This window comes from Microtus pennsylvanicus, chromosome 10, assembly GCF_037038515.1.
Source record: "Microtus pennsylvanicus isolate mMicPen1 chromosome 10, mMicPen1.hap1, whole genome shotgun sequence".
Classification (NCBI taxonomy): domain Eukaryota; kingdom Metazoa; phylum Chordata; class Mammalia; order Rodentia; family Cricetidae; genus Microtus; species Microtus pennsylvanicus.
Genome location: NC_134588.1, coordinates 45,879,275 through 45,905,518, shown reverse-complemented (window position 1 = coordinate 45,905,518; position 26,244 = coordinate 45,879,275). Strand labels below are relative to the sequence as shown.

General features: G+C 43.0%; 2 protein-coding genes across 3 annotated transcripts in view; one reads left to right on the top strand and one right to left on the bottom strand.

The window, feature by feature from the left end:
• Positions 1 to 12,422: 12,422 nt before the first annotated feature.
• Arpc5 (actin related protein 2/3 complex subunit 5) lies at positions 12,423 to 20,174 on the bottom strand. The gene is made up of 4 exons (XM_075988233.1): positions 19,914 to 20,174; positions 17,904 to 17,976; positions 15,510 to 15,686; positions 12,423 to 13,767 (listed from the first exon to the last, which is right to left on the bottom strand). The coding sequence occupies exons 1-4, from the start codon at positions 20,054 to 20,056 to the stop codon at positions 13,705 to 13,707; spliced, it is 456 nt and encodes a 151-aa protein (XP_075844348.1). The 5' UTR covers positions 20,057 to 20,174; the 3' UTR covers positions 12,423 to 13,704.
• A 180-nt stretch (positions 20,175 to 20,354) lies between these two features.
• Positions 20,355 to 26,244, top strand: part of Rgl1 (ral guanine nucleotide dissociation stimulator like 1) — a 271,229-nt gene continuing 265,339 nt past the window's right edge. Inside the window, exon 1 of one of the 2 annotated variants that reach the window (XM_075988232.1) lies at positions 20,355 to 20,888. The gene's annotated coding sequence lies outside the window, so the exon portion shown is untranslated. The remainder of the gene's footprint in view (positions 20,889 to 26,244) is intronic. The other variant, XM_075988230.1, reaches the window with a different exon arrangement.

Below are 26,244 nucleotides of genomic sequence, written 5' to 3'. Positions count from 1 at the left end.
TGGAAACTGCAGAAGTCCAGCTAAAGAACAACCCAGTACATAAAGGAAATACAACCAGCATTTCCCCAAAGGACAGCAGATGTGCAAGGTACCAGGCAGTTTTCAGTGACTTGAGACTTAACCTTGTATGTAACATATATGACTTCTTAGATGAAGAAATGAACTCAGATAGGATGAGTGACCCAACAGAAACCACAGGGCTTACTTGTTTGTCCCCAAACTAAAAATGTATTTTATTACACTATACTTACTATCAGATGCCCGCTAATGTCTTTCATATACAGAAGGCCTTCACTATTAGATCCCTGAATCGTAACACCGCAGTAACACGGATACATCTGCAGGTAGTTCATGTCTTCAGCTAGTCTCTTTAAAATGGGCTCTAATACCGGGCAGTGGTGGCGCACGCCTTTAATCCCAGCACTCGGGAGGCAGAGGCAGGTGGATCTCTGTGAGTTCTAGGCCAGCCTGGTCTACAAGGGCTAGTGCCAGGACAAACTCCAAAGCTACAGAGAAACCCTGTCTCGAAAAACAAAAAACAAAACAAAAAAAGCAAGCAAACAAACAAACAATAAATAAATAAATAAATAAAATGGGCTCTAATGACTGAGTCACTCGCTCACCTCAAGGAGTTTGGTTCTTTAGTAACTATAGAGAGGCTCCATTGCGGTGCAAGGTTTTAGAAAGTGGTCAGAGGTAAGATATGGACCATGCCCTAAAAGAACCTGTATATTAAATACATTGTTTTGTGTGTGAGAATCCAGAGAACGTTTCTTATACTTCATGAACACCTTCACAGGGGAGGTGTAATCCAGCCCACTTCTCAGGGACTGGTTCTAGACCAAAGTTGGACCCATCAGAACCTCTCCCTGGGACTTTGGAAGTGGAATCAAGACAGAAGTCAGTTCGGTTTGGGTGCCTGAGCTTCAAGGCAGGAGCTTGGGTTTCTGGTGGCCAGTTTTCTGTGTGCCTGGTAGAGGAGGAGTTGATGGGCAGCAGAAGCAGGAGCTGTGAGGGTTTCCAGAGCCTGATCTGTGGGCCCTGGTGGCGCTCCTGTCAGCGTTGCAGAGCTCACTGGAAGCACCATTCATTCTGGCTCCGTGAGTGGCATCAAAGCCCAACTGTAGGGTGGATGGTGACTCTTGGAGCGGTGCCACAGGGAGGCTGGCAATGGGACTGGAAAGGCCAAGGCGAAATCTTCAAGTGCTCAGTGTAGTTTAGAGCAGAAATAGCATGTGAGGGCTGGAGAGATGGCTCAGAGATTAAGAGCACTGGCTGCTCTTCCAGAGGTCCTGAGTTCAATTCCCATCACCCACATGGTGCTTCACAACCATCTGTAATGAGATCTGGCTCCCTTCCTCGCATGCAACAGAACACTGTGTACATAATAAATAAATAAATCTTAAAAAAGTAGCACCATGTGTACAGCATGTTTGCTGGGATCTGTCCTCGAAACCCACACAGTCATCTCTGTTTGTCTGGCTCACCTCCCTGCTGGGCCCCTCTGAGCGCTACTGGGCTGTCCTCAGAGTCATTCCCAGGGAGGAACTGTGCCTATATATTTCCTGTCCCAACAACAGCTGTAACATGCCATTCCTAAGTGGCCGTGTCCCAAGGATAGATACTTTCCATCTGCTTAGATCAACACTGGACATTAAATATATCCAAGTTAAGGGAATCTCATGCTTTTGAATGGAGAACTAAGAAAACGTGGAACTTGTCACCAAACACTTGGTAGCACCATAGTGCCAGTTCATTACCGAACAGGATTCTGGCTAATTATACGACTTCTGATACCAGGGTTCCCTCTGCCTTGTATTCCTTTTCTGCTCTTTTTCTATTGGGCAAACCCTCAAGTCTTCCAGACCCAGTGGGATGGCTATATGTTCAGATTTTCCCCTTCACAGTCACTGTTGGAGAAGTAATTTTGCCAACTGTTGTTCTATGTCCTTCTCTCATTTCCCACATTATTTTAGCGTTGCTCACGTGACTTTTTTCTACTCTTTTTTTTTTTTAATTTTTCGAGACAGGGTTTCTTCGTAGCTTTTTTGGTTCCTGTCCTGGAACTAGCTGTTGTAGACCAGGCTGGCCTCGAACTCACAGAGATCCGCCTGCCTCTGCCTCCCGAGTGCTGGGATTAAAGGCGTGCGCCACCATCGCCTGGCGTGACTTTTTTCTAGATTCTAGGCCTACAAGGTAAAAGAGTATATCTTAAGTACTCCACAGTCCCTGACATGTCTATATTAGCAACAGAGAAACTGATTTCAATTGTGAAATACAAGGCAGTGGTTAGGTTAGCTGTGCACCTCAGAAAAGCAAACAACAATAAAGAGCCCAACAAAAACCCTTCAGGCCTTCCGAGGAGCAACCAAACTGCTAGCCGGGTGGTACAGGTTGAAACCCTCACTATTCTGAGGCTGACGCAAAATACAAGCAAGAGCTTGGTAGACCAGTGACGGAGCACATGTAAGGCTCCAGGGCCAATCTGAAAAAATAAAAATCGGAAAGCAATAATCTATAAGGTGCTATCCAGGACTCCTCCCTTAAGTCGCCACTGAACCTAGAGTTTCCCTCGTGGGAGGCAAGCGGTCTGTCTGTGAGCTCTCTCTTTTACTACTTGTGTGGACTATGGAGTTTTAGGTCTTGTTTTGACTTTTTTTTTTTTGAGACAGGGTTTTATAGGTGCTAGGCTAGCTTTGAACTTCCTGTGTAGATGAGGTTGGCCTTCAACTCCTGATGCTTTTGCCTCTGCCTCTCAAGTGCTAGGGTAATAGGTGTGTGCCACATTTCTGGCTCCTACATGGAACTCCTACTAAATGGGGGCAACTGTTATTAGGATCTCTGAATTTGAAAAAGAAATTGTTGGCAAGAAAAATACAAACTTTAAAATTAAGCACATAGTTAACGAACACAAGATTAGAATATATGTATAATAATATTCTAGTATCTATAAGGGCAAGAGGACGAATTTATAGATAGTTACTTGTGAGTGCTTACACTCTTGCTAAAGAATTCTATTCTGTCAAGAGGACTATTAGGGTAGGAGGGAAAACATGATTATAGGAACAAATTACCAGAAAACAGATGAGTAAATAGGGATTTTTTTTTTTTTTTTTGGTTTTTCGAGACAGGGTTTCTCTGTGGCTTTGGAGCCTGTCCTGGAACTAGCTCTGTAGACCAGGCTGGTCTCGAACTCACAGAGATCCGCCTACCTCTGCCTCCCGAGTGCTGGGATTAAAGGCGTGCGCCACCATCGCCCGGCTAAATAGGGAAATTATACAATTATTTGTTCAAAAGACACCGACCTTTAGCTCAGTCATCAGGTGAAGAAACTCTTTACAGTTGCCTCTAGAATCTTAATTTGATTTTTAAGATAAACAAAAAGGAAGTTGTTCAGCATCTTTGTCCATTTATAGCATTGGGTTGGCACCGTTAGAAAAAAAATGAAATCTACCCAGGAACGGTGTAACAGCTTCAGTGACTTTAGAGGTGCCCCAGGGGTCAGCAGAAAGTTCAAAGGTCGGCCATCTGTAGAGCAGGAACTAAACGGAGCTGGAAGGTAAAGAGGTTTTTAGAAGATGGGACTGGAGCAGGTGTGCCATGCGCTACTCACGTCTGTTCCATGCTACGTGGGACTTTGGAACTGTTCCAGAGAGAAGTACTAGGCACACAGAGAGCATTTGTGTTCATCATACTAAACTTTTGAGGAACACAAAGGAAGCAAGTAGGAAAGGAAGCCTGGGGTGGGTCAGCAGTGTGACGCAGCGCCACCTACAGGCAGAACACACTGGTCAAACACACTGGCCCCTGAGGCTCCCTGCTCCACCGAGAGGAGGCATACAACTTGCTGGCCCTAGGATGCAGGACTGAGGTGAAGAGTGAGGAGGGAAGGGAAGCCCAAGAATTGAACACCTTTCTAAATGTTAAAAGACATTGGTTTAATTTACTGTCTCTCCGTTCTTGTTCCTTTTGGTGTTTTTTTAAAAAATATTTATTATGTATACAATATTCTGTCTATATGTATGCCTGAAGGCCAGAAGAGGCCACCAGACCTCATTACAGATGGTTGTGAGCCACCATGTGGTTGCTGGGAATTGAACTCAGGACCTTTGGAAGAGCATGCAATGCTCTTAACCACTGAGCCATCTCTCCTGTCCCCCTTTTGGTGTTTTTTAAAATACCTTTCCTGTAAGAAGTGTAAACATACCAAATTATAGTTATGACCAATAATATCTTGGGTTTGGCTAATGACAAGAGATTGCTGCCCTGGCTCTTGCTAAATGGAATTATAACAAAATTGAAATTAGAGTTCATTAGTTAAAATACAGCATCTGAACAAACAGAACAAAGGCAACTATCCAGTGGGTTAGCAGTGGATGCCTGTAACTGTAACGCCACTAGGAAAATGGCTGAGTTTCTGCTCTACAGAAACTACAATTTCTTTCATTGTTTATTTATTTATCTATTTATTTATTTAGTCTACATGGCTTACTCTTTTTCCTAAGGACATTAAAGTCATACTTAGAGAAAACTGCTGAGCTCTTGGTGTTGATCAGGCTCCCTTTCCACACCTTCCTTCAGGCTTGGGGATTCTAGAGAAAACCCCAGTCCTCACCTCTCCTGGAAACAGCTTTCTTCCCCATGTAGACTGGAAAGTTTGACAACTGCAGCAATGCAGGTGGAGTAACACGGCCCTGTGTCAGCAGACTGTATTTTCTGAGCTTCAGGTCTGGAGGCAGGTTCTCAGGACAGGGCAGGCCTTTCTTTTTCATCCTCCTGTAACTGAGATTCCGGCCTTGAAAATGAAAAGTCACACTACCACAAGCCAGGGATGTCTTCAGTGTCCTGCTGTATTTTATACATGGCATTATATTCATATAAAACCAGTGTTAATTCTGGATGACATGGGCGTATGCTGAACCACTACTGTCTCAGTAACAAGACACAAAGTCAATACTAGGAGTCAGAATTGACCATTCAAACACATGAAGAATAAAGAGTAAAAGCCACTTCCCAACATTTGTTTATTCATTTGCTTATATGTGTGCGTGCGTGCGGCTCACTGACTCTCTGGAGTTGGCGTTATAGGTGTTCATTTTTTATGAACAGCTCTTTATTGATAATTTAAGATGCTTTTCTTACAAAATTTAATTTTCCCATTCTTTTTTACTGTTATAAAAGGCCCAAGATTAAATGACCGAATATTTATTAGGCTAAAACCAAACTAGAAGCCACCTTCTGTAATTTCCTTACTGTCTTGAATCCTCCAGGAGAGTTCCTTATGAAAGTATAATGTTTAGTAGCTTTCCCAGTCTAGAATTTTACTTTGTTGAAATGTTAAAACTAAAGAATGAACTAACCCTTTAAACATTTCCATTCTTCTGTTGATGTCACATGGACCCTCTGTCCTTCCCATCCTTGTAAACTTAGTTTGGATTGATTTGACTCTCTGGCCTTTGGCCCACTCCACTTTTGCTGTTCATCCAACATCAGCTGCGTTCAGTCATGTACTAAATGCAGGACATGGATTCTCAAGTACCCAAGACTGACTTTTCAGGAGAAAGAAACAAGACCCACACCGCAATTGTCTGCTGTGTCCCAATGATGTGACTGATTTGTATTGCTTGCACCTGTGCACCGATGCATTTCCTGACGTCATCAGTTTTCACCCATGCGCTGATGCGCTTCCTGACGTCATCAGCAGTTTTTACCTGGGCACCAATGTATTTCCCGATGTCATCAGTTTTCACCTGTGCACCAATGTATTTCCCGATGTCATCAGTTTTCACCTGTGCACCAATGTATTTCCTGACGTCATCATCAGTTTTCACCAGTGCACGAATGTATTTCCTGATGTCATCAGTTTTCACCTGTGCACCAATGTATTTCCCGATGTCATCAGTTTTCACCTGTGCACCAATGTATTTCCTGACGTCATCATCAGTTTTCACCAGTGCACGAATGTATTTCCTGATGTCATCAGTTTTCACCTGTGCACCAATGTATTTCCTGACGTCAGCAGTTTTCACCTGTGCACCAATGTATTTCCTGATGTCATCAGTTTTCACCTGTGCACCAATGTATTTCCTGACGTCATCATCAGTTTTCACCTGTGCACGAATGTATTTCCTGATGTCATCAGTTTTCACCTGGGCACCAATGTATTTCCCGATGTCATCAATTTTCACCTGTGCACGAATGTATTTCCTGATGTCATCAGTTTTCACCTGTGCACGAATGTATTTCCTGATGTCATCAGTTTTCACCTGTGCACGAATGTATTTCCTGATGTCATCAGTTTTCACCTGTGCACCAATGTATTTCCTGATGTCATCAGTTTTCACCTGTGCACCAATGTATTTCCCGATGTCATCAGTTTTCACATGGGCACCAATGTATTTCCTGATGTCATCAGTTTTCACCTGTGCACCAATGTATTTCCCGATGTCATCAGTTTTCACATGGGCACCAATGTATTTCCCGATGTCATCAGTTTTCACCTGTGCACCAATGTATTTCCTGATGTCATCAGTTTTCACCTGGGCACCAATGTATTTCCTGATGTCATCAGTTTTCACCTGTGCACCAATGTATTTCCCGATGTCATCAGTTTTCTCCTGTGCACCAATGTATTTCCTGACGTCATCAGTTTTCTCCTGTGCACGAATGTATTTCCTGACGTCATCAGTTTTCTCCTGTGCACCAATGTATTTCCTGATGTCATCAGTTTTCACCTGGGCACCAATGTATTTCCTGACGTCATCATCAGTTTTCACCTGGGCACGAATGTATTTCCTGATGTCATCAGTTTTCACCTGTGCACGAATGTATTTCCTGATGTCATCAGTTTTCACCTGTGCACCAATGTATTTCCTGATGTCATCAGTTTTCACCTGTGCACGAATGTATTTCCTGATGTCATCAGTTTTCACCTGTGCACCAATGTATTTTCTGATGTCATCAGTTTTCACCTGTGCACCAATGTATTTCCTGACGTCATCAGTTTTCACCTGGGCACCAATGTATTTCCTGATGTCATCAGTTTTCACCTGGGCACGAATGTATTTCCTGATGTCATCAGTTTTCACCTGTGCACCAATGTATTTCCTGATGTCATCAGTTTTCACCTGTGCACCAATGTATTTCCTGACGTCATCAGTTTTCACCTCGGCACCAATGTATTTCCTGATGTCATCAGTTTTCACCTGTGCACCAATGTATTTCCTGATGTCATCAGTTTTCACCTGGGCACCAATGTATTTCCCGATGTCATCAGTTTTCACCTGTGCACGAATGTATTTCCTGACGTCATCAGTTTTCTCCTGTGCACCAATGTATTTCCTGACGTCATCAGCAGTTTTCACCTGGGCACCAATGTATTTCGTGATGTCATCAGTTTTCACCTGTGCACCAATGTATTTCCTGATGTCATCAGTTTTCACCTGTGCACCAATGTATTTCCCGATGTCATCAGTTTTCACCTGGGCACCAATGTATTTCCTGATGTCATCAGTTTTCACCTGTGCACCAATGTATTTCCTGACGTCATCAGTTTTCACCTGTGCACCAATGTATTTCCCGATGTCATCAGTTTTCACCTGTGCACGAATGTATTTCCTGATGTCATCAGTTTTCACCTGTGCACCAATGTATTTCCTGACGTCATCAGTTTTCACCTGTGCACGAATGTATTTCCTGATGTCATCAGTTTTCACCTGTGCACCAATGTATTTCCTGACGTCATCAGTTTTCACCTGTGCACCAATGTATTTCCCGATGTCATCAGTTTTCACCTGGGCACCAATGTATTTCCTGACGTCATCAGTTTTCACCTGTGCACCAATGTATTTCCTGATGTCATCAGTTTTCACCAGTGCACCAATGTATTTCCTGACGTCATCAGTTTTCACCTGGGCACCAATGTATTTCCTGATGTCATCAGTTTTCACCTGGGCACCAATGTATTTCCCGATGTCATCAGTTTTCACCTGGGCACGAATGTATTTCCTGATGTCATCAGTTTTCACCTGTGCACCAATGTATTTCCCGATGTCATCAGTTTTCACCTGTGCACCAATGTATTTCCTGACGTCATCAGCAGTTTTCACCTGTGCACGAATGTATTTCCTGATGTCATCAGCAGTTTTCACCTGTGCACGAATGTATTTCCTTATGTCATCAGTTTTCACCTGTGCACCAATGTATTTCCTGATGTCATCAGTTTTCTCTTGTGCACCAATGTATTTCCTGATGTCATCAGTTTTCACCTGGGCACCAATGTATTTCCTGACGTCATCAGCAGTTTTCACCTGTGCACCAATGTATTTCCCGATGTCATCAGTTTTCACCTGTGCACCAATGTATTTCCTGATGTCATCAGTTTTCACCTGTGCACGAATGTATTTCCTGATGTCATCAGTTTTCTCCTGTGCACCAATGTATTTCCTGACGTCATCAGCAGTTTTTACCTGTGCACCAATGTATTTCCCGATGTCATCAGTTTTCACCTGTGCACCAATGTATTTCCTGATGTCATCAGTTTTCACCTGTGCACCAATGTATTTCCCGATGTCATCAGTTTTCACCTGTGCACCAATGTATTTCCTGATGTCATCAGTTTTCACCTGTGCACGAATGTATTTCCTGATGTCATCAGTTTTCTCTTGTGCACCAATGTATTTCCTGACGTCATCAGCAGTTTTCACCTGTGCACCAATGTATTTCCCGATGTCATCAGTTTTCACCTGTGCACCAATGTATTTCCTGATGTCATCAGTTTTCACCTGTGCACCAATGTATTTCCTGATGTCATCAGTTTTCACCTGTGCACCAATGTATTTCCTGATGTCATCAGCAGTTTTTACCTGTGCACCAATGTATTTCCTGATGTCATCAGCAGGTTTTACCTGTGCACCAATGTATTTCCTGACGTCATCAGCAGTTTTTACCTGTGCACCAATGTATTTCCTGATGTCATCAGCAGTTTTTACCTTGCACCAATGTATTTCCTGACGTCATCAGCAGTTTTTACATGTGCACCAATGTATTTCCTGACGTCATCATCAGTTTTCACCTGTGCACCAATGTATTTCCTGATGTCATCAGTTTTCACCTGGGCACCAATGTATTTCCTGATGTCATCAGTTTTCTTCTGTGCACGAATGTATTTCCTGATGTCATCAGTTTTCACCTGGGCACCAATGTATTTCCTGATGTCATCAGTTTTCTCCTGTGCACGAATGTATTTCCTGATGTCATCAGTTTTCACCTGTGCACCAATGTATTTCCTGATGTCATCAGTTTTCACCTGTGCACGAATGTATTTCCTGATGTCATCAGTTTTCTCCTGTGCACCAATGTATTTCCTGATGTCATCAGTTTTCACCTGTGCACAAATGTATTTCCTGATGTCATCATCAGTTTTCACCTGTGCACGAATGTATTTCCTGATGTCATCAGTTTTCACCTGGGCACCAATGTATTTCCCGATGTCATCAGTTTTCACCTGTGCACGAATGTATTTCCTGACGTCATCAATTTTCTCCTGTGCACCAATGTATTTCCTGATGTCATCAGCAGTTTTCACCTGGGCACCAATGTATTTCCTGATGTCATCAGTTTTCACCTGTGCACGAATGTATTTCCTGATGTCATCAGTTTTCACCTGTGCACGAATGTATTTCCTGATGTCATCAGTTTTCACCTGTGCACGAATGTATTTCCTGATGTCATCAGTTTTCACCTGTGCACCAATGTATTTCCTGATGTCATCAGTTTTCACCTGTGCACCAATGTATTTCCCGATGTCATCAGTTTTCACCTGTGCACCAATGTATTTCCTGACGTCATCAGCAGTTTTCACCTGTGCACGAATGTATTTCCTGATGTCATCAGTTTTCACCTGTGCACCAATGTATTTCCTGATGTCATCAGTTTTCACCTGTGCACCAATGTATTTCCTGATGTCATCAGTTTTCACCTGGGCACCAATGTATTTCCTGACGTCATCAGCAGTTTTCACCTGTGCACGAATGTATTTCCTGATGTCATCAGTTTTCACCTGGGCACCAATGTATTTCCTGATGTCATCAGTTTTCACCTGGGCACCAATGTATTTCCTGACGTCATCAGCAGTTTTCACCTGTGCACGAATGTATTTCCTGATGTCATCAGTTTTCACCTGGGCACCAATGTATTTCCTGATGTCATCAGTTTTCACCTGTGCACCAATGTATTTCCTGATGTCATCAGTTTTCACCTGTGCACGAATGTATTTCCTGATGTCATCAGTTTTCACCTGTGCACCAATGTATTTCCTGATGTCATCAGTTTTCTCCTGTGCACCAATGTATTTCCTGACGTCATCAGTTTTCACCTGGGCACGAATGTATTTCCTGATGTCATCAGTTTTCACCTGTGCACCAATGTATTTCCTGATGTCATCAGTTTTCACCTGGGCACGAATGTATTTCCTGATGTCATCAGTTTTCACCTGGGCACGAATGTATTTCCTGACGTCATCAGCATGCTCACTTATCACCGTTTCCTAGGAACTAACCACCAAGTGTTTTTGCTAGGTGTCTCCCTTTTCGGTGTGTGGGGGATTGAGGTAAGACATGTGCCACCTTCCAGCACTGGACTATCCAGTGAGCCCTTGATCTCTAAAATAGGTTCTCGCTAGCTAGCTCAGGCAGCTTCATAATCTGCCTGCCTCGGTCTGGTCTCTAGTGTTGAGCCTTCCCACTGCTTGCTTGTTTGCCCCTTTTGAAAAAAAAAAGCGAAAACAAGTCTGGTTAGGACACACCTGTAACGCCAGGTAGAGGCTGATGCAGGATTGCTGAGTTTGAGGCCAGTCTGGAATAAAAATCAAGATCAATTCTCAAAACAAGACAGGGTCAAACCGAATCACACCTAAACGTTGAGATTCAAGAATAAAAACAGGCCGAGATCTGCTTCTGGGGAGCTGGAAGACGGCTGAGGTAAAGGGCTCCTGTGACAAGTTCAGACGGCTGGCACCCATGGCAGACACCGTGGTGGCTCATCTCAGCACTGAGGCAGTGGCACAGGAGACCCCCAAGGATTCGCTGGCCAGTCAGCAAGCACTGGTAAGCTCTAGGTTTAGTGACTCAAAAAATAAGGCAGACAAGTGAATGAAGAAGACACCTGACACGTCTGGCCTCCACATACACTGGCTCCAACATGGGCAACGAAGAACCACTTGTGTGCGAAAGTATTTATCTACTTTCCTGACCAGGGGCGCTGTGCCAGTTACTATGACCTAGACACATTGTTGTTTATCTACTTTCCTGACCACCAGGGGCGCTGTGCCAGTTACTATGACCTAGACACATTGTTGTTTATCTACTTTCCTGACCAGGGGCGCTGTGCCAGTTACTATGACCTAGACACATTGTTGTTTATCTACTTTCCTGACCACCAGGGGCGCTGTGCCAGTTACTATGACCTAGACACATTGTTGTTTATCTACTTTCCTGACCACCAGGGGCGCTGTGCCAGTTACTATGACCTAGACACATTGTTGTTTATCTACTTTCCTGACCACCAGGGGCGCTGTGCCAGTTTCTATGACCTAGACACATTGTTGTTTATCTACTCTCCTGTCCACCAGGGGCGCTGTGCCAGTTACTATGACCTAGACACATTGTTGTTTATCTACTCTCCTGTCCACCAGGGGCGCTGTGCCAGTTACTATGACCAGACACATTGTTGTTTATCTACTCTCCTGTCCACCAGGGGCGCTGTGCCAGTTACTATGACCTAGACACATTGTTGTTTATCTACTCTCCTGTCCACCAGGGGCGCTGTGCCAGTTACTATGACCAGACACACTTGTTGAGCCCAGTGTCTCCAATTCCTACACTGCATTGCTTGTCCATACCTATTGTCTCCCCTTAGAGCTGACAGGCTGACAGGTTTTACCATCTCCACTCCAGTGACTATAAAACATGATGACATTTGCCCCACCCAGGATTTATGGCCCTCAAACAGTATGCAAATGCTCACTCTGGTTTCTAACACGGTTGTGCTACACCTGCTTGAAGACTCACACCACGCACTGCTTAGCCAGAGTAAAGCAGGAATTTAGCCAGGTGAGGCTGATAAGCAGAGCTGCTGAGAGGAGTGAGAAACAGTCCTGAGGCCTACAAGGGGAGCTTAGAAGCTGGGAGTGACTTTCGCAGCTGCAAGAATCTGGGTCTCTAGATCTTTGAGGTGTCCTGCTGGAACCCAGAGGGTCTCAGTCACATAAAGGCCTCAGCAGGGCTTGAACATCACTAGTGGCTCTTCCCCACCTGTTCCTATCAAGTGGCTTTATACATCCAACCATACAGACAGCAGCGGCACCGGACACCCTTCTCCTTAACTAACTGGAGACTTACAAGTATTCAATTAAGAAAAAGAAATTATTCAACACTGACATTTTATTTTCTGAAGTTTATCATAATTTTACAAAACAGAACAAAACAAAAAAGCAGGTATCAAAAACAGCAGTTTACAGAATTTCTGCACTGGTTCTCACCTCAGTCAGTGACTCTGCAACTGGCGTCTTGTGTAAAGACTAGCCAGGCTGATTCCCTCTTGAACATGTGCACGCATGATTGCTCTTGGAACTGCTTCATAATAGTAACTTTTTACAAGCACCGGTCATTTTTGAGAACCAATTTGGTTTGTCCAACAAAGTAAACACTTTTTTTTTCTGTGTGGCATTTTTCTTTCTTAAAAAACACTGAGCTGAAACACAGACTATGTATTTGTTTGGATCAGAACCAAATTTTCTGAGCTCCCCATTACCTGAAGAACACTGAAGACATCACTGGACATATGAAATGACAGTGAATACCTGTGGAAATGTCTAAGGCAGCTACCTTGTTTCTGAAGAAAGTAGGGTTTCATCCAGAGGCTGATAGAGTTTGAATTACATCAGTTTTGATGTCCTTTCTCTGACTTGGGGTGGTTTCCCCAGACAGCCTTATTATCAGAAGGAAAATGTGATGCTTGTGCCAAAGAGGTGCTTATATTTTGCAAATACATTTCTATAGAGCAAGACTGCTTGCTCTGGACCCTGGGTCACCACAAAGAGACTGAGAGGCCATGATAATCGGACGCTAACAGGAAGTAGCACGCTTACACTCACAGCATCACCTGGAGGCAAGCAGAAATAAAGCTGGAAACTGGTAGTGGGGCTCACCCACTACTTGCTCTGGAAACACATTTTGCTTAAATAAGGGAAGTGTGGTCCAGTTTTGCAATGTTAATAGCTGCCAGTCTCTCATTTTTAAAAATAAAGATCACTTCCTGACTAGCATGAGTTAGGAAACTGGCCTCAAATTTGATCATATCTCTCAGTATTGGTTAAAAACAAAGTAAAACCCTTAAACCAGCCAAAAGAGTTAAAAATTGCACAATCAAACTTGAATATAAATTACAGAATGGTATACATATTATTGACATGATTATGAAAGGATCAAACACCCCCATTAAAACAAAATTTTCTCAACATTATTTCAATTTTCATTAAGGAAACTGATATGTAATTTTCTTCTTTATAGATATGAAAAAGGAAGCAAAAAGGCAAAGCTGAGAGAAACAGATGCTACCCACAGGGCAGCGGTGCCATTTGGTTGTTTTGGTCTTTGTACCAGCAACTCCCACTGCTGTGAACGCCGTCCAGTTCCAGCTGGAGGATTACACAGTTTTTCTTGCAGTCAAAACACGAACGATGGACCCTACTCCTCCAGCAGCAAGTGCCTAAAACCAACCACACAGAAAGGGTCATAAAGGGCCAAGTCTCAGGTTAGGTAATAGGCAAGATACTGAAAGCATTAATTTGTAAGCACTCCCTGAGCATCTGCTATGCCCCAGGCAGTGCTCAGCATGAGACTAATAGCAGTCTTATTAGGAGTAGGGCATAATAAAAAACAAGGACCTAGCGTTCTTGCCCTTGTGAACTTACTTCCAAATATACATTATCACTATTCTAGCGCACTGTATCTATGCTTGAAGATGTCTGCAGCACATCGCTCCTGACTAAAACAGGTGTTCAAGGATAAATCCAGGCACTCTCCATCTCCCATCCTTATCACGGTTAGGTTAGGAAGAGTCTTCCCTGGGGACAAGTTATCCCAACTTCCTCTTAGTTTGCAGATTTCTCCCTAAGGTAAGAAGATATGACTTAAGAGCTGATGATCTCTAGCTTTGAACCTTTTAATCTGAATACTGAGAGTCGTGATTAAATATTAGCAATTAGGAATTCTGGTTCACTTATACTTAAAAAATATTTTGACTACCATTGTGTATTGCGAGGATATGAAACATCCTTTGGTCTACTATGAGACAGTTTGATCTCCAGAATCTCTACAAAAAAGTCATAGCCCCAGGAATCCCAGCATTTCTATGGGGAGATGTGGCCAGAAGCCCCTGGGCCAGGTGACCTTGAAGCACAAAGCACAGCAGAAGAAACAGGAGGAACCCTGCTCCAAACATATCAGAAGGAGAGGATCCTCCTCGAGTTCTGAGAATTCTAAGACTGTTCAGAGACTACATAGTCATTTATCTGGTTTTTTTTTCTTTAAAATGCTATTGTTTATATTTTATCACTATAAGAGCTAGGAAGGAAAGATTACCTAAAATTACACTTGCTTTGTGTGCATGTGTGCAGGTATAATGTGTGTGTGGAGGTAGTCAGTTCCTTCTGTCCACTGTGTGGGTCCCAGGGAGTGAACTCAGGTTGACAGGCTTGGTGGCAGGAGATTTTACCCACTAAGTCACTTGGTTCACCTGTCTACTAACTTCTTACATAGAACTAACAATAATTCCTTTTCTTCTCTCTCTCTCAATATAGCGCATAGTTCAATATATAGACCAGGTTGGCCTGCAATGCCTCTCTCCAGAGTGCAGCGTTAAAGACATGCGCTACCATTCACGGTTGGTACCAATTTTTGAAAACAAAAAACACATTGCTGGGGATCAAATGTTGGGAATGTTAGGCAAACGCTCTGTCCTTTCTCCATGGTCTAGTGACTTTCTATTCCTTTGAGCCTGTCTATCTCAGATTATTCCATATAAGCAGAAATGCCAAATATTTGTGTCTGGTTTCACTTAGTAGAACATCTTCTGGGTTCATCTACATTGTAGCATGTATTAAAAACTCCATTCTTTTTCATGGATGAGTAACATTCCACTCTTTGTATGTACCACACATCAACCCTTTCATTTTTGGTTATTTCTATTGTTTGATCAGTATAAATCAATTTTTAATTTCCACGATTTTCTTTTGAAGATTTTCTTGGAATCCATACAGGTACATAATCACGTATGTACTAAACATGCAAACAAATATGCAGTGCAAATCAGGATCTCTTAAGACCAAGGCTGGTAAGCAAAGGTGAACTTTTCATTTTCATGCATTTAATTTGTGTTTTAGGTGGTAAGAGCTATCACTTTCTACTCTAAAAGGAACGAGTTATAAGGACCTGCGGTTTGTCACTTACCTTTTCATGCCACTGTAGCAACATAGCACTGCTATTGTCGGATGGGCTCTCAAAGCCTTTATAAATATATTTCATTAGCAGGTCCACACCATTCTTGTCCAGAGACTGAACGGCCTTTTCAATATCATTAGCTTTAAAAGAGATGAGCACTTTCAAGACAATGCTGCCTGCCCGGTCCTAAGGGTAAATACATAACAAAATATTCAGACATGTATGCTAGGAACAAAATTTTAGAAATACCACGTTGGAGTGAAATCTGAAGGACTGAAGGACAATATGGCGGATGTGAAAGAAAACTCCTTGGAAATATGGCCAGTGTTTAGACACACGAAAGAATAGGTGCTGCAGCGTGGGTTTCAGAGTGCTCAGAATGTTCACACAACCTGAGGTGACAGAGCTGAGGGTGGGAGAAGCAGCGGAGGAAGGGAAGGAACGTTCTGTGAGAGGACAGATCACGTGAGAGCCTGCAGGCCACACTGCAGTGGCACTGGCTTTCACTAGGAAATAAGACAGTGAGTTTTAAGAGCAGAGACACAATCTGATTCTCATTTGAAGACTATTTTGGCATCTCTCCTGAGAACAGCAATGGCGGCGGCAGCGGGAGTGAAACAGAAGCCATTGGGACAATTCCAAGGACACAGGTTCTGGGTGCTATGATAGTAGAGGTGGTAATAAGGGAACCCATTCTACTTGTTGTTTTTGAGACAGGTCTTACTGTGTAGCTTTGACTGTCCTGGAACTCATTATATAGACCAGGCTGGCCTTGAACTCAGAGATTTGCCTGCCTCTGTCTCCGCAGTGCTGGGATTAACAGGCTCTGGAACACAGTCTTAATAGATCTAAAGGTAGAACTGGAATTTACTAACAGACTGATGGGAAAATTTAACAATTTATTATAACATTTAAATTTTACTTCTTGGTCTAAAAAACTCGTAAACAAAGAAGTAAACTGATTTATACAATTCTGTCTACAGAATACAAAAGTGGCATTTTCTTAAAAGCTTCTGTTTGAAACCATTAAAAAACTCTTTTGAAATTTCCTAGCTACAGACATTGGGTCCTTCTGTGTTCATCTCTAAACTTTCCCTCTGGAAAAGCCTGTTCCAGAAGCATCGCCTAAGCAGAGGGAGCACACAATCAATCCCTTTCAACAATTCATTTCTCCTTCTGTTCAGCACACAGTGGGATCTCCAGCATTCCAATGGGCAGGACTTTACAGAAAATTTCTACCACCAATGTTATCTTCGTTTAAAGATTGCAATTTCCCTATTGAGGTCTAGAGCTATAACTTCACACCCACAAGCTGTCATTAAAAAAAACAAAACAAAGCAACAACAAAAACACATTAAGGGATATAACGAAAATTTTAATGATGTTTCTAACAACTTTTAAAAAGCAAAGAAAAATTTTCCCCATACAAAGCTTTGTTGTCTTGATAATTCCTATGTTTATCTATATTACTATTCCATTAAAATTCTTGAGGTCGTGGGATGTAGGCCTATGAACCCCAGGGCTTTGATAAGCCTGCACTTCAAACAATAAACAACAAAGTAGTTCTTTAGGAATCAGCAGAGGACAGATGCAGGGTGCAAGCCGCAAAGTTCTTTTAAGGGACTGGGCAACCTTTGTGTAGCAAAAGTCTTAAAACTGTGGTTTTGACCTAGCGTTTGTCTTTGGGAATTTTACTGACAGAACTAAGTAAGATAGATTTATCTTATTATTCATTTTAGCAGGACAAACTAGACAATCTAATATACAATAAAAGGAATTGAGGGTATATAAAATGTCGCATAACGGTATATTGCAGTTAAAATGCTTTAGAAATAATCTTATTGCTAAGGAAAAAAATTTGTACATATTGCTATACAGTTAACTGTATGATTTTCTCTCTCTCTCTCTTTTTTAAATAAAGAATACAAACTCTTGTAGAAGCTCTTAAGTATAGCAGGTGATAACTGACCCACGTGGCAGCATGGTGATCATCTTTTTATGCTCTCACGCCTTTGTCTTCTATAATATTTAGTACTAACATAATGAACAGAACCGATGTCTCCCTCCTTTAAGTGGACTCTGTTCCACACAGCATTAGTTTAACTCTATGTTTCAGTGCTATTTTTCGTAGGGTGTTTTTACTTATCAAGAGTTTCCTCTTTGGAAACTGGCTGTGATGGCATATGCCTTTAATCCTAGTGGAGGCAGGACATCTCTGAGTTCCAGGCCAGCCAGGTTATATACCTAGACCCAATCTCAAAAACAAAAAACCAACAAAAACAAGCAAACCAACAAAAAAACCCCCAACAAAACCAAAACGAAAAGGTCAGTTGTAAAGTCTCGTGTCAAGGATTTCGAGAACAGTGGGGCAGCGCAGAGACCGAGGCTGTGGCTACAACTCACCTTCACGGCCTGACTCTTCGTGTTGATAGGGGGGTTTTTCAGAGCTGCCTGCAGCGCGGCTGTCATGTTTCCTGTAATGACAGTTAAGGGAATAACAGCAAAGGGGACGGGTTCTTAAGACTTGACTTTCTGAATAGTAACAAAAATTACTGTGGCCCTTATGTTTACTATTGTAGACTACATCCGTTTAGTTCTACTATGTCAATCAGAAGCTAAAATCAGTTAAGAGACTATAGGAATTTTTTTTAAAAGAAAAAAATTATTCTGATCTCGGTCCTAGCAAACAGATTACACTTTGTAGTGAAATACACACAACTGTCTGGATACAAGAAACCTTAAAACATGCCATCAGAATGACAGGTCACCAATTGAAGCAGCTCACCAACAAAGTACACCATCTTGTTTGTGTGTGAGTCTTACCGGAAAGGAACCCTAAACTTCATACTAAAAGCACACTGGCTATCAACTGAAATGCTGGCTGATGACTCTGGCAATCAGAGCGGAACAGGCAATAGCTTAATATTGATGAGCAGGGCTAGGGAAGCTGTAATAAACCACACGACCTGTAGGTGGCAGCTTACTTTTCTCCCTACAGGTTATGTGAACTGGGCTGGACCATCCATACCTAATTCAGTCTCAAAGCACTAATGAGTTAGCAAGCATGGGAAACGGAAGGCCAATCAGACTGTCAGAACAGACAGTTATTTCCCTAAAAGGAAAACCACAGAATCACTTGTTCCTCCGTCTGTACTCCCCAACCAGGGCTGTCTCTCCTAGTTATAATGAGAAACAGTATCTTCATATTTTAAGAAGGATTGATGGAAAGGTAGATTCAACTGATAATGGACACGGAAGTTGGAGTCACCAGAAATTACCTAAAACACATCACTAGTTTAATAAAATATCATCTATCCACCATAAAGATTTTTTTTAAACAAAGAATAATGCTCACCATGTCGATAAAAAATTATTGACAGTCGGTGATAAACTACTGTGAAGGATGCATGGTTTCCTAAAGAACATTTTTTTAAGAAAAAAAAAATGCCCAAGTATTTAAATAATCAAATTAGGAGCAACTGATGTGAAAGTTGTGGCAAGGAAAGTTAAACGTATACGGCGTACGTATGCCCAATGCTGCAGTTATCACTAAATACTTGTTCACTTATTTAGTTCTTCATTATGTCTAGTAGAAAACTGATGAGGAAAAAAAATAAAACTGATGAGGAAAGCGGTATGAACGGACTTAATGGATGCAATTTTTCTAAGGCTACAATTTGGGTCTTTGCAACATTTCTATTTTTCTAAGAGATCGATGCAAATGAATTTCAGGCTCATGAATATTCAGATATGCAAACCAAAGAATCAGGAACTGACAGCCATATTTTAACTAGAGTGGAAACAATTTCAGAAAAACGATTTTGATTTCTAGAACTGACTCATCCTCTGTTTTAGACATTGGGGTTCATCCTAAATATTTCCAGGGATTCTCCACACGCATCCCTATCCTTTCTCTACTGGCTTTTTCTTAGCAGGTAGAAGGCTCCAAGCTTTAACTGGGAATTCTGAAGACGGAAACCCCCTTCGCCCTATTAATGAATTATGTACAACCTCCCCCAATCCTCTTCTCTAACAGTGATGATGATGATGATGATGAGGCCCATGGGCTGAATGCACGGAGGGCCTCCATTCCTCCCGGCTAGGAATTAACCATCTCACCGCTCAGCAAAACCACACCAACGACAGAAAAGCGGGACGCCCGTGTCCCCACCAGGCAGGAATTTCTGGAGCTCAGGTGCCCACTAGGGCGCCGGCCGGTCCGGCGAGGGCGCGGCCGCTGGGGCGGCGCACCTGAGGAATCGGGGCGCCCTCAAGTTCGCGAGCGCGGCCGCGGGATGCAGGCGGCCTGCTGGCCCCGGGAGCTCCTGCCCTCCATCCCCACCCAGAGCCAGGCGCAGCCCGCCGCGTGGCATGCGTCCCCACGGCCCCCGAGCGCCGCGAGAGCAAGGATATTGTCGCAGGCATGAGTCCACCTCGCCCTCGTCGGGCCCGGCTTGGCCATCGCCGCCGTCCTCCTCATCCACGAACTTGTTCTCATCATATTCGTCCACATCCACCTTCCGGAAGCGGGCCGACGACACCGTGTTCTTCGACATCCTGGATCGCGACGCGACGCTGGCCTCCCCTTCGCGGTGCCTCTTCGCCTTTCGCGAGCCCAGCCCGGCGCTACTCACTTCCCTCTTCCGCTCTGGGGCGTCGCCGGCAGCCGCCGCTTGCTCGCTTCTGGGCCTGCGCGCTAGCCGGGCGCCGCTTCCTTCTCAGCCGCCAGCGCCACTTCAGCCCCCGCCCCGCCCCCGTGTCCCCCGGGGAGCGCGCGTCCGCCCGGGAGCGCGCCGGACGCACCGCGCACGCGCGGACCCGCTGCAGGAAAGGGGCGGGGCCGGCGAAGGAGGCGGGGGCGGTGGGCGGCTAGAAAGCTGGATGAGGCGGCGCGGAGACGCGATTGGCCGTCGGGGAGCCTCACGTGATACCCGAGAGGTTCCCATAGAAACGCTTTTCTGCGGTCCAGCCTTGCGGGGGGTCTAGGGTTGGAGGCGATGGGCACCTGGGGCGCGTGGCCTGGCCTGCTGCCGCCGTCGCCGCTGTCGGTGCCAGAGGTTCGTTGTTGGGGTCCGGTGTGAGGTCTGGGTGACTGGACTCGGGCGTGCGGTGGGATGGACTGGCTGCAGGATCTAGTCCCCCTGCAGTCAGCAGGAGTATGAGGCGAAGTGATGCCAGGCTGGGCGCCCAGCTCAGAACTAGTGACCGGAGCCCTCCCTTCGGACCGAGCGTCGCCAGAGACTGCGTTCCCGAGTTGAGAGCCCTTCCCGGTTTGGGATCCCGCTGCGCTGTCTGCGGGAGGTCCCCAAGGACAGAGTCGAGAGGTCACTTCTCACCTGTCAGTGCTGTGGGACAGCATCGCGGCCGGACCTGCAGAATCTGAACTAGGTATTCTCTCCATCCGGAGGGAGGGAAAGATGCTTGGGCCGGAGCTGGGGACGGGTGGCGAAATTGGGGCAAACTTGTAGCATTTTGTAGAATCAGTCATCACATCTTAAAATAAGTAGTTATTTGGAGCAAGAAGGCCAGAAGAGGGTGGGCGAGTTAGGCTCTTCAGTGCTGAGAGAAAACAACATGTACAAGGATTAATAGGAACTGGACTTTCAAGGTTGATATTTGTGGTTTAAGATTCTTGGAAGCCCGTCAATTTATTTTATTCTGTATCTCCGTTTGAGAGATCAGAGCTTTTTACTGAGGAGGCAGAGGCACTAAGATTAAGGAATAATAGCTGTGCTTTGTGTATTCTACTGTAGCACAAGTATTTACAGAATAAAATTAACTCGGGCGTTTGTGCCCTGCTTGGAAGCAGGTCTACCTGGTTTCATATACTTATGAAAGAATACTTATTTTTAAAGTCATTTGCTGAAGTATAAAATCATTATTATACAGTCCTGTTGAGTTCTACCCATCCCTCGTTTGCTGTGCTGTATTGAAAGGAGCAGTGGGTTTGGGATTAGAAGACAGTGGCTGAAGTCTCGACTTTCTGCCTCACAATCTGCGTGATTTAGGCACGTTGCTTAAAATTTGGAACCCTTGGATTTCTTATTGCTTAAAATGGGGCTAATGTATACTTCACAAGAATGTCCCTAGGATTCAAAGTGCAGAAATGCTTCAAAAGGACTCCAAAATTCTGCATATATGTGCAACGAATCATTGGTTTTGTAGAACTAGCTTCATAAATTACCTGATGATAATATGTCGTGTTTTATCTCACCGGTGAAAGGGATCCCAAGATTCTGAAGGGTAGAGTCTAATTTTTCTTATGTACCTTTTTTCCTATGAACAATAATTAGTTATTCAGAAGGTAGTCAGTACATGCTTGATGAATTAATAAAATATAAAAGTCAATACAATTTGAGAGTCACAGTGACAATAGGGAATCAGTCAAGAGATCTAAGCTCAAACATTTGTTGAATGTAGGCATACACACATGTACATATATGTGTATGTGCTCATGTAGAGAGAACTGGGGCATTGTAAGTGAAACCCATCCCTTTTCCTTGTTGAGAAGTGATGTGGCATCTCCCTCTATATCATTTGGTTGATAGAAGTGACATTTCCTTGATTAACATTCTCATTGTGAGCTCGTAAAAACTCTCATGTCTTATGACAGCAAAGGAAAAATTTCTACCTGCCAGAAATACTTATTTTTAAAACATTTGCTGAAGTATAAGATCATTATTATGATGATGGCATTATGTAACTTAGGATAAAGATTTGTTTAAATATTTTTTTCTGTTTCAATTGTGTAACTTGCTTAAAAGCTACACACTATGCTCTTTTAGATGTTAAATCTCTCTGTACTTTTTGTTCTTCTAAATCGAGATTTTCTTTGAAGAGAAAATGAAACATTGGATACATCGTTGAGTGCGAATGGAAACACAGATTTAAAAGTTAACACAGCCCTCATCTCAAGTCTTATTTTTCCTTTTGTCTTATTTGGATAATTTTTGTTCTCTGATTTTAGAACTGGGGCAGAATCCTGGGGTAGAAACCAACCTAATGGAACAGAAGGAATAAAAACATCAGTTGTTCAAGGACGTAATTATCTTGATGGCTGAATTTTGGTCTGTGTGTGGATTGTGTTAAATCCGACAGTGTTTCTCTCTAAAATTGTTTGTTTTGTTTTCTGTTTTTTTTTAAAGTTGTGTTTCATAATGAACAAAGTGCCTAGGATGTGGTAGTCAATACTGCTAACTAGTCTATTAACGATCTCACAAATTAATTACAAAAAACACTTAAAAGTTGAGTATTTTAGTTTACTTTCTACCTCTCATTGGTCAATATTTGACTCTTTACAAGATATAAAGGAAATATTTGTCTTTGAAGAAACTTGTATTTAATTTATCTTAATTGGAAAAGGCACAGTATTTTACTTTTTTATGAAGTCTAAATTTTTACTGTAACCTATGATACTTAATCATCTTAGGTAATTTTTTTCTCTTTGGGCTTTTCAAATGATTGCTTTCCTCTCATATAAAGGATTTGCTTGGCTTAAGATGTATTTATTATAGAAACAACTAGGTTGTCCTCAACATTCAACGAGACTGAATCTTAATCTCCTGAGGTTTACTGCTGCGTTTGTAGCTTCTTATTTCTGTGATGTTGCAAAGAGCCAAGGATCAGGGCCAGTGAGCTAGTGCATCTGGTAAGACCCTTGCTGTGACAAGCTGAGTTCAATCACTGGGACCCACATGGTGGCAGGCGAGGACCAACTAGAAAATGCACGTGTGCACTGTGGCTTGTATAGGTGTTTGTATGTGTGCGTGTATCCTCCATCCTCATGTATGTTAAGAAGAAAAGGCCAAGGACCCAAAGTTGTCTTAGGAGGTCATTTTTAGATATCTTAAGCCAAGTACTCTACCTTCTCTGGGCTTTTTTCTCACAAACTCTTGCCACTAATTTGTTTTTTGTTTTTTTTTTTTTTAAAAAAAAACAATTCATGGAGCCCTGGAGCACAACACTATTGTTTTTTATTATTTGAAGTGAAAAATGAACATTTAAAGGAAGCTATAGCTCAGTGGTAGGGTGCTTACACCTATTATAATGATATATATGATGCTTTGGGTGTAATCCCTAGTACCTCAAAATCCAAAGTAAACTTGTTAATCGAATATGTCGATTGTATTACAATATAAAATAAATGAATTTCAGTTCTGGTAATGATAGGTTAATACTATTGTTCTCAACATAACCACTACAGTATAAAGTTTTTAGCATGTTTTTCATAAGCTATGCTGTAGTTTAATGCTCTTACTAATACACAAATCAGCTTGTATTGTGAGGAAACCATACCCCTCAAAATTCTAAGTGTTTTCTTAGTGATTAGTTCTAGTTTTACATGTTTTTATGACTATACAGTGAAGTTCAGCAGAAAGTTTAGTGATTTAATTGTGGAACCTTTATATATTAGTACATAAAAGATTTTAACTAATTACCAATCTGTACTCAGGTGTGTGTGTGTATTCATGAGTATAGGGATGCTTGCGTATGTGTGTACATGTGGGAGGTCAGAGATCAATGTTGGGTGTCTTCCTCTATTCCTCTTCGCTTGTTTTATTTATTTTTGAGACAGGGTCTTTTACGAGCCTGGAGCTCACCAATTCTGCAAGACTGTCTAGCCAGTAAATCACAGGGATTCTTTTGTCTCTGCCTCCCTGGAGCTGGGATTTTAGGCACATGCTTCTACCCCCAGCTTCTATGCGGGTACTGGGGATCTAAATCCAGGTCCTCATGCTCGGGCAGCAAGCACTTCATCAACGGAACCATTTCCCCAGAAAGACCCTCGACTTCCAGAGAAGTAACCTAGTTTCAAAAGGACAAACCTTGCTTTTTAATCATTGTAGTGAATGAGATATTAAGTATTTATGATGATATATGGATTTTACAGTACTTGATTGGGGTTGGAGAGATGGTTGAGCAGTTGAGTATGCATTATTATTTTTTTAAATATTTATTTATTTATTAATTATGTATACGATATTCTGTCTGTGTGCATACCTGCAGGCCAGAAGAGGGCACCAGATCCTATTACAGATGGTGTGAGCCACATGTGGTTGCTGGGAATTGAACTCAGGACCTTTGGAAGAGCAGGCAATGCTCTTAACCTCTGAGCCATCTCTCCAGCCCCAAGAGTATGCATTATTTTTGCAGAGGATCCAAGTTTGGTTCCCAGCTCTCACATCAGGCGTCTCACACCCCACCAGCTCCAGGGTATTTGACTCCTCTTCTAGAATCTGTGCACACCTTTAGTTGCATGTGTGCGTAGTCTGCTACCATGTATATAAAGATGATCTAGTGTAGTGTCTGACTGAGATGGCATGGAGGTCAGCAGGCTGTATACTACATTTGATATCCAACCAAAGGGTGGGTTCTGTTGAGTGGGAGCTAGAGAGGGAGAGTCTGGGGTAAACATTTGGGGGGTGGTGCCAGGTGGTGGTGTCACACACCTTTAATCCCAGCACCACTTAGGAGGCAGAGACAGGTGCAGCTCTGTGAGTTTGAGACCAATCTGGTTTACAGAGCAAGTTCCAGAACAGGCTCCCAAGCTACAGAGAAACCCTGACTCAAAAATCCAAACCAAACCAAACCAAAATAAAACATTCTGGGACATTTGGGTGATGATTTCATTTATAGCAAAAGGTGGGTGGGATCTGCTACCAGAGAAAGCAAAAAGGCATTAGGTCATTAACAATATTCACTCCCAGCTTTCTGTGCCAGAAAACAGGTATTTTATGTTCACAGTGTCGCTAGTGATCTATTGGCAAAAAGGCCTTTGTCCCCCAACATTCCTACTATTTACTGGTAAACAAAGTATTAAAAAATCAATCCTTTTCTCTTTTAATTTATCAAAAGTACTAGCAACGCATCTTTATTATAGAAAATAAATTCCAGGCTAGGGAGATAGCTCAGTCAGTAAAGGGCTTGCCTTGCAAGCAAGAGGGGCGAGTTCAATCCCCAGAACCCATGTAAAGATCTGGGCATAATAGAGTGTGCTTGTAAGTCCCCTGGGCTAGGGAGATGAGACAGGCAGATTGCTGAGGCTTGTGAATCAGCCAGTGTAGCCAAATCCGTGAGCACAAGCTAGTGAGAGGCTCTATTCACTTCATCTCACAGCGGAGGCAGGGCTAGAGAGATGGCTCAGAAGAGTGCTTATCTCTTTCATAGAGGACCTAACTTTGGTTCTAAGTGGGGTAACTCAGAACCACTTGTAACTCTAGCTCCAGGAGATCTGACACCTCTGACCTCTCATGTCATCAGCACTCATGCATGTACCACACACATCTACACAAAATTAAAATCTTCTAACAAGTAGAACTTAAACATTGAAAATAATGTACGTGGCTAGAGATTGGGGGATGGCACCTGAAACTGACCTCTGGCCTCCATCTGCATTATGCACATGTGCATGCAGTGGTCCTTCATGTGCGCCTGCACTCACAAGCACACATATACACCAACACACCTACATACAGGCACAACTCCCTCGTGCACACACTCAAAGTTTGCCATCATAACTCTTTTGGAATGCACAGGTATTTGGTATCAGGCATTCACATTGTCATATCTTAACCACCATTCATCACTTACAGAACTGAACCTCTAGACCCATTCAACTGTAACACCCCACTTTCTCCTGCTTCCAGCACCTGACAAATATTCATTTCCCAGGAGTTGGAGTTACAGATGGTTGTGAGCTGCCACGTGGGTGCTGGGAATTGAACTTGGGTCCTCGGTATGAACA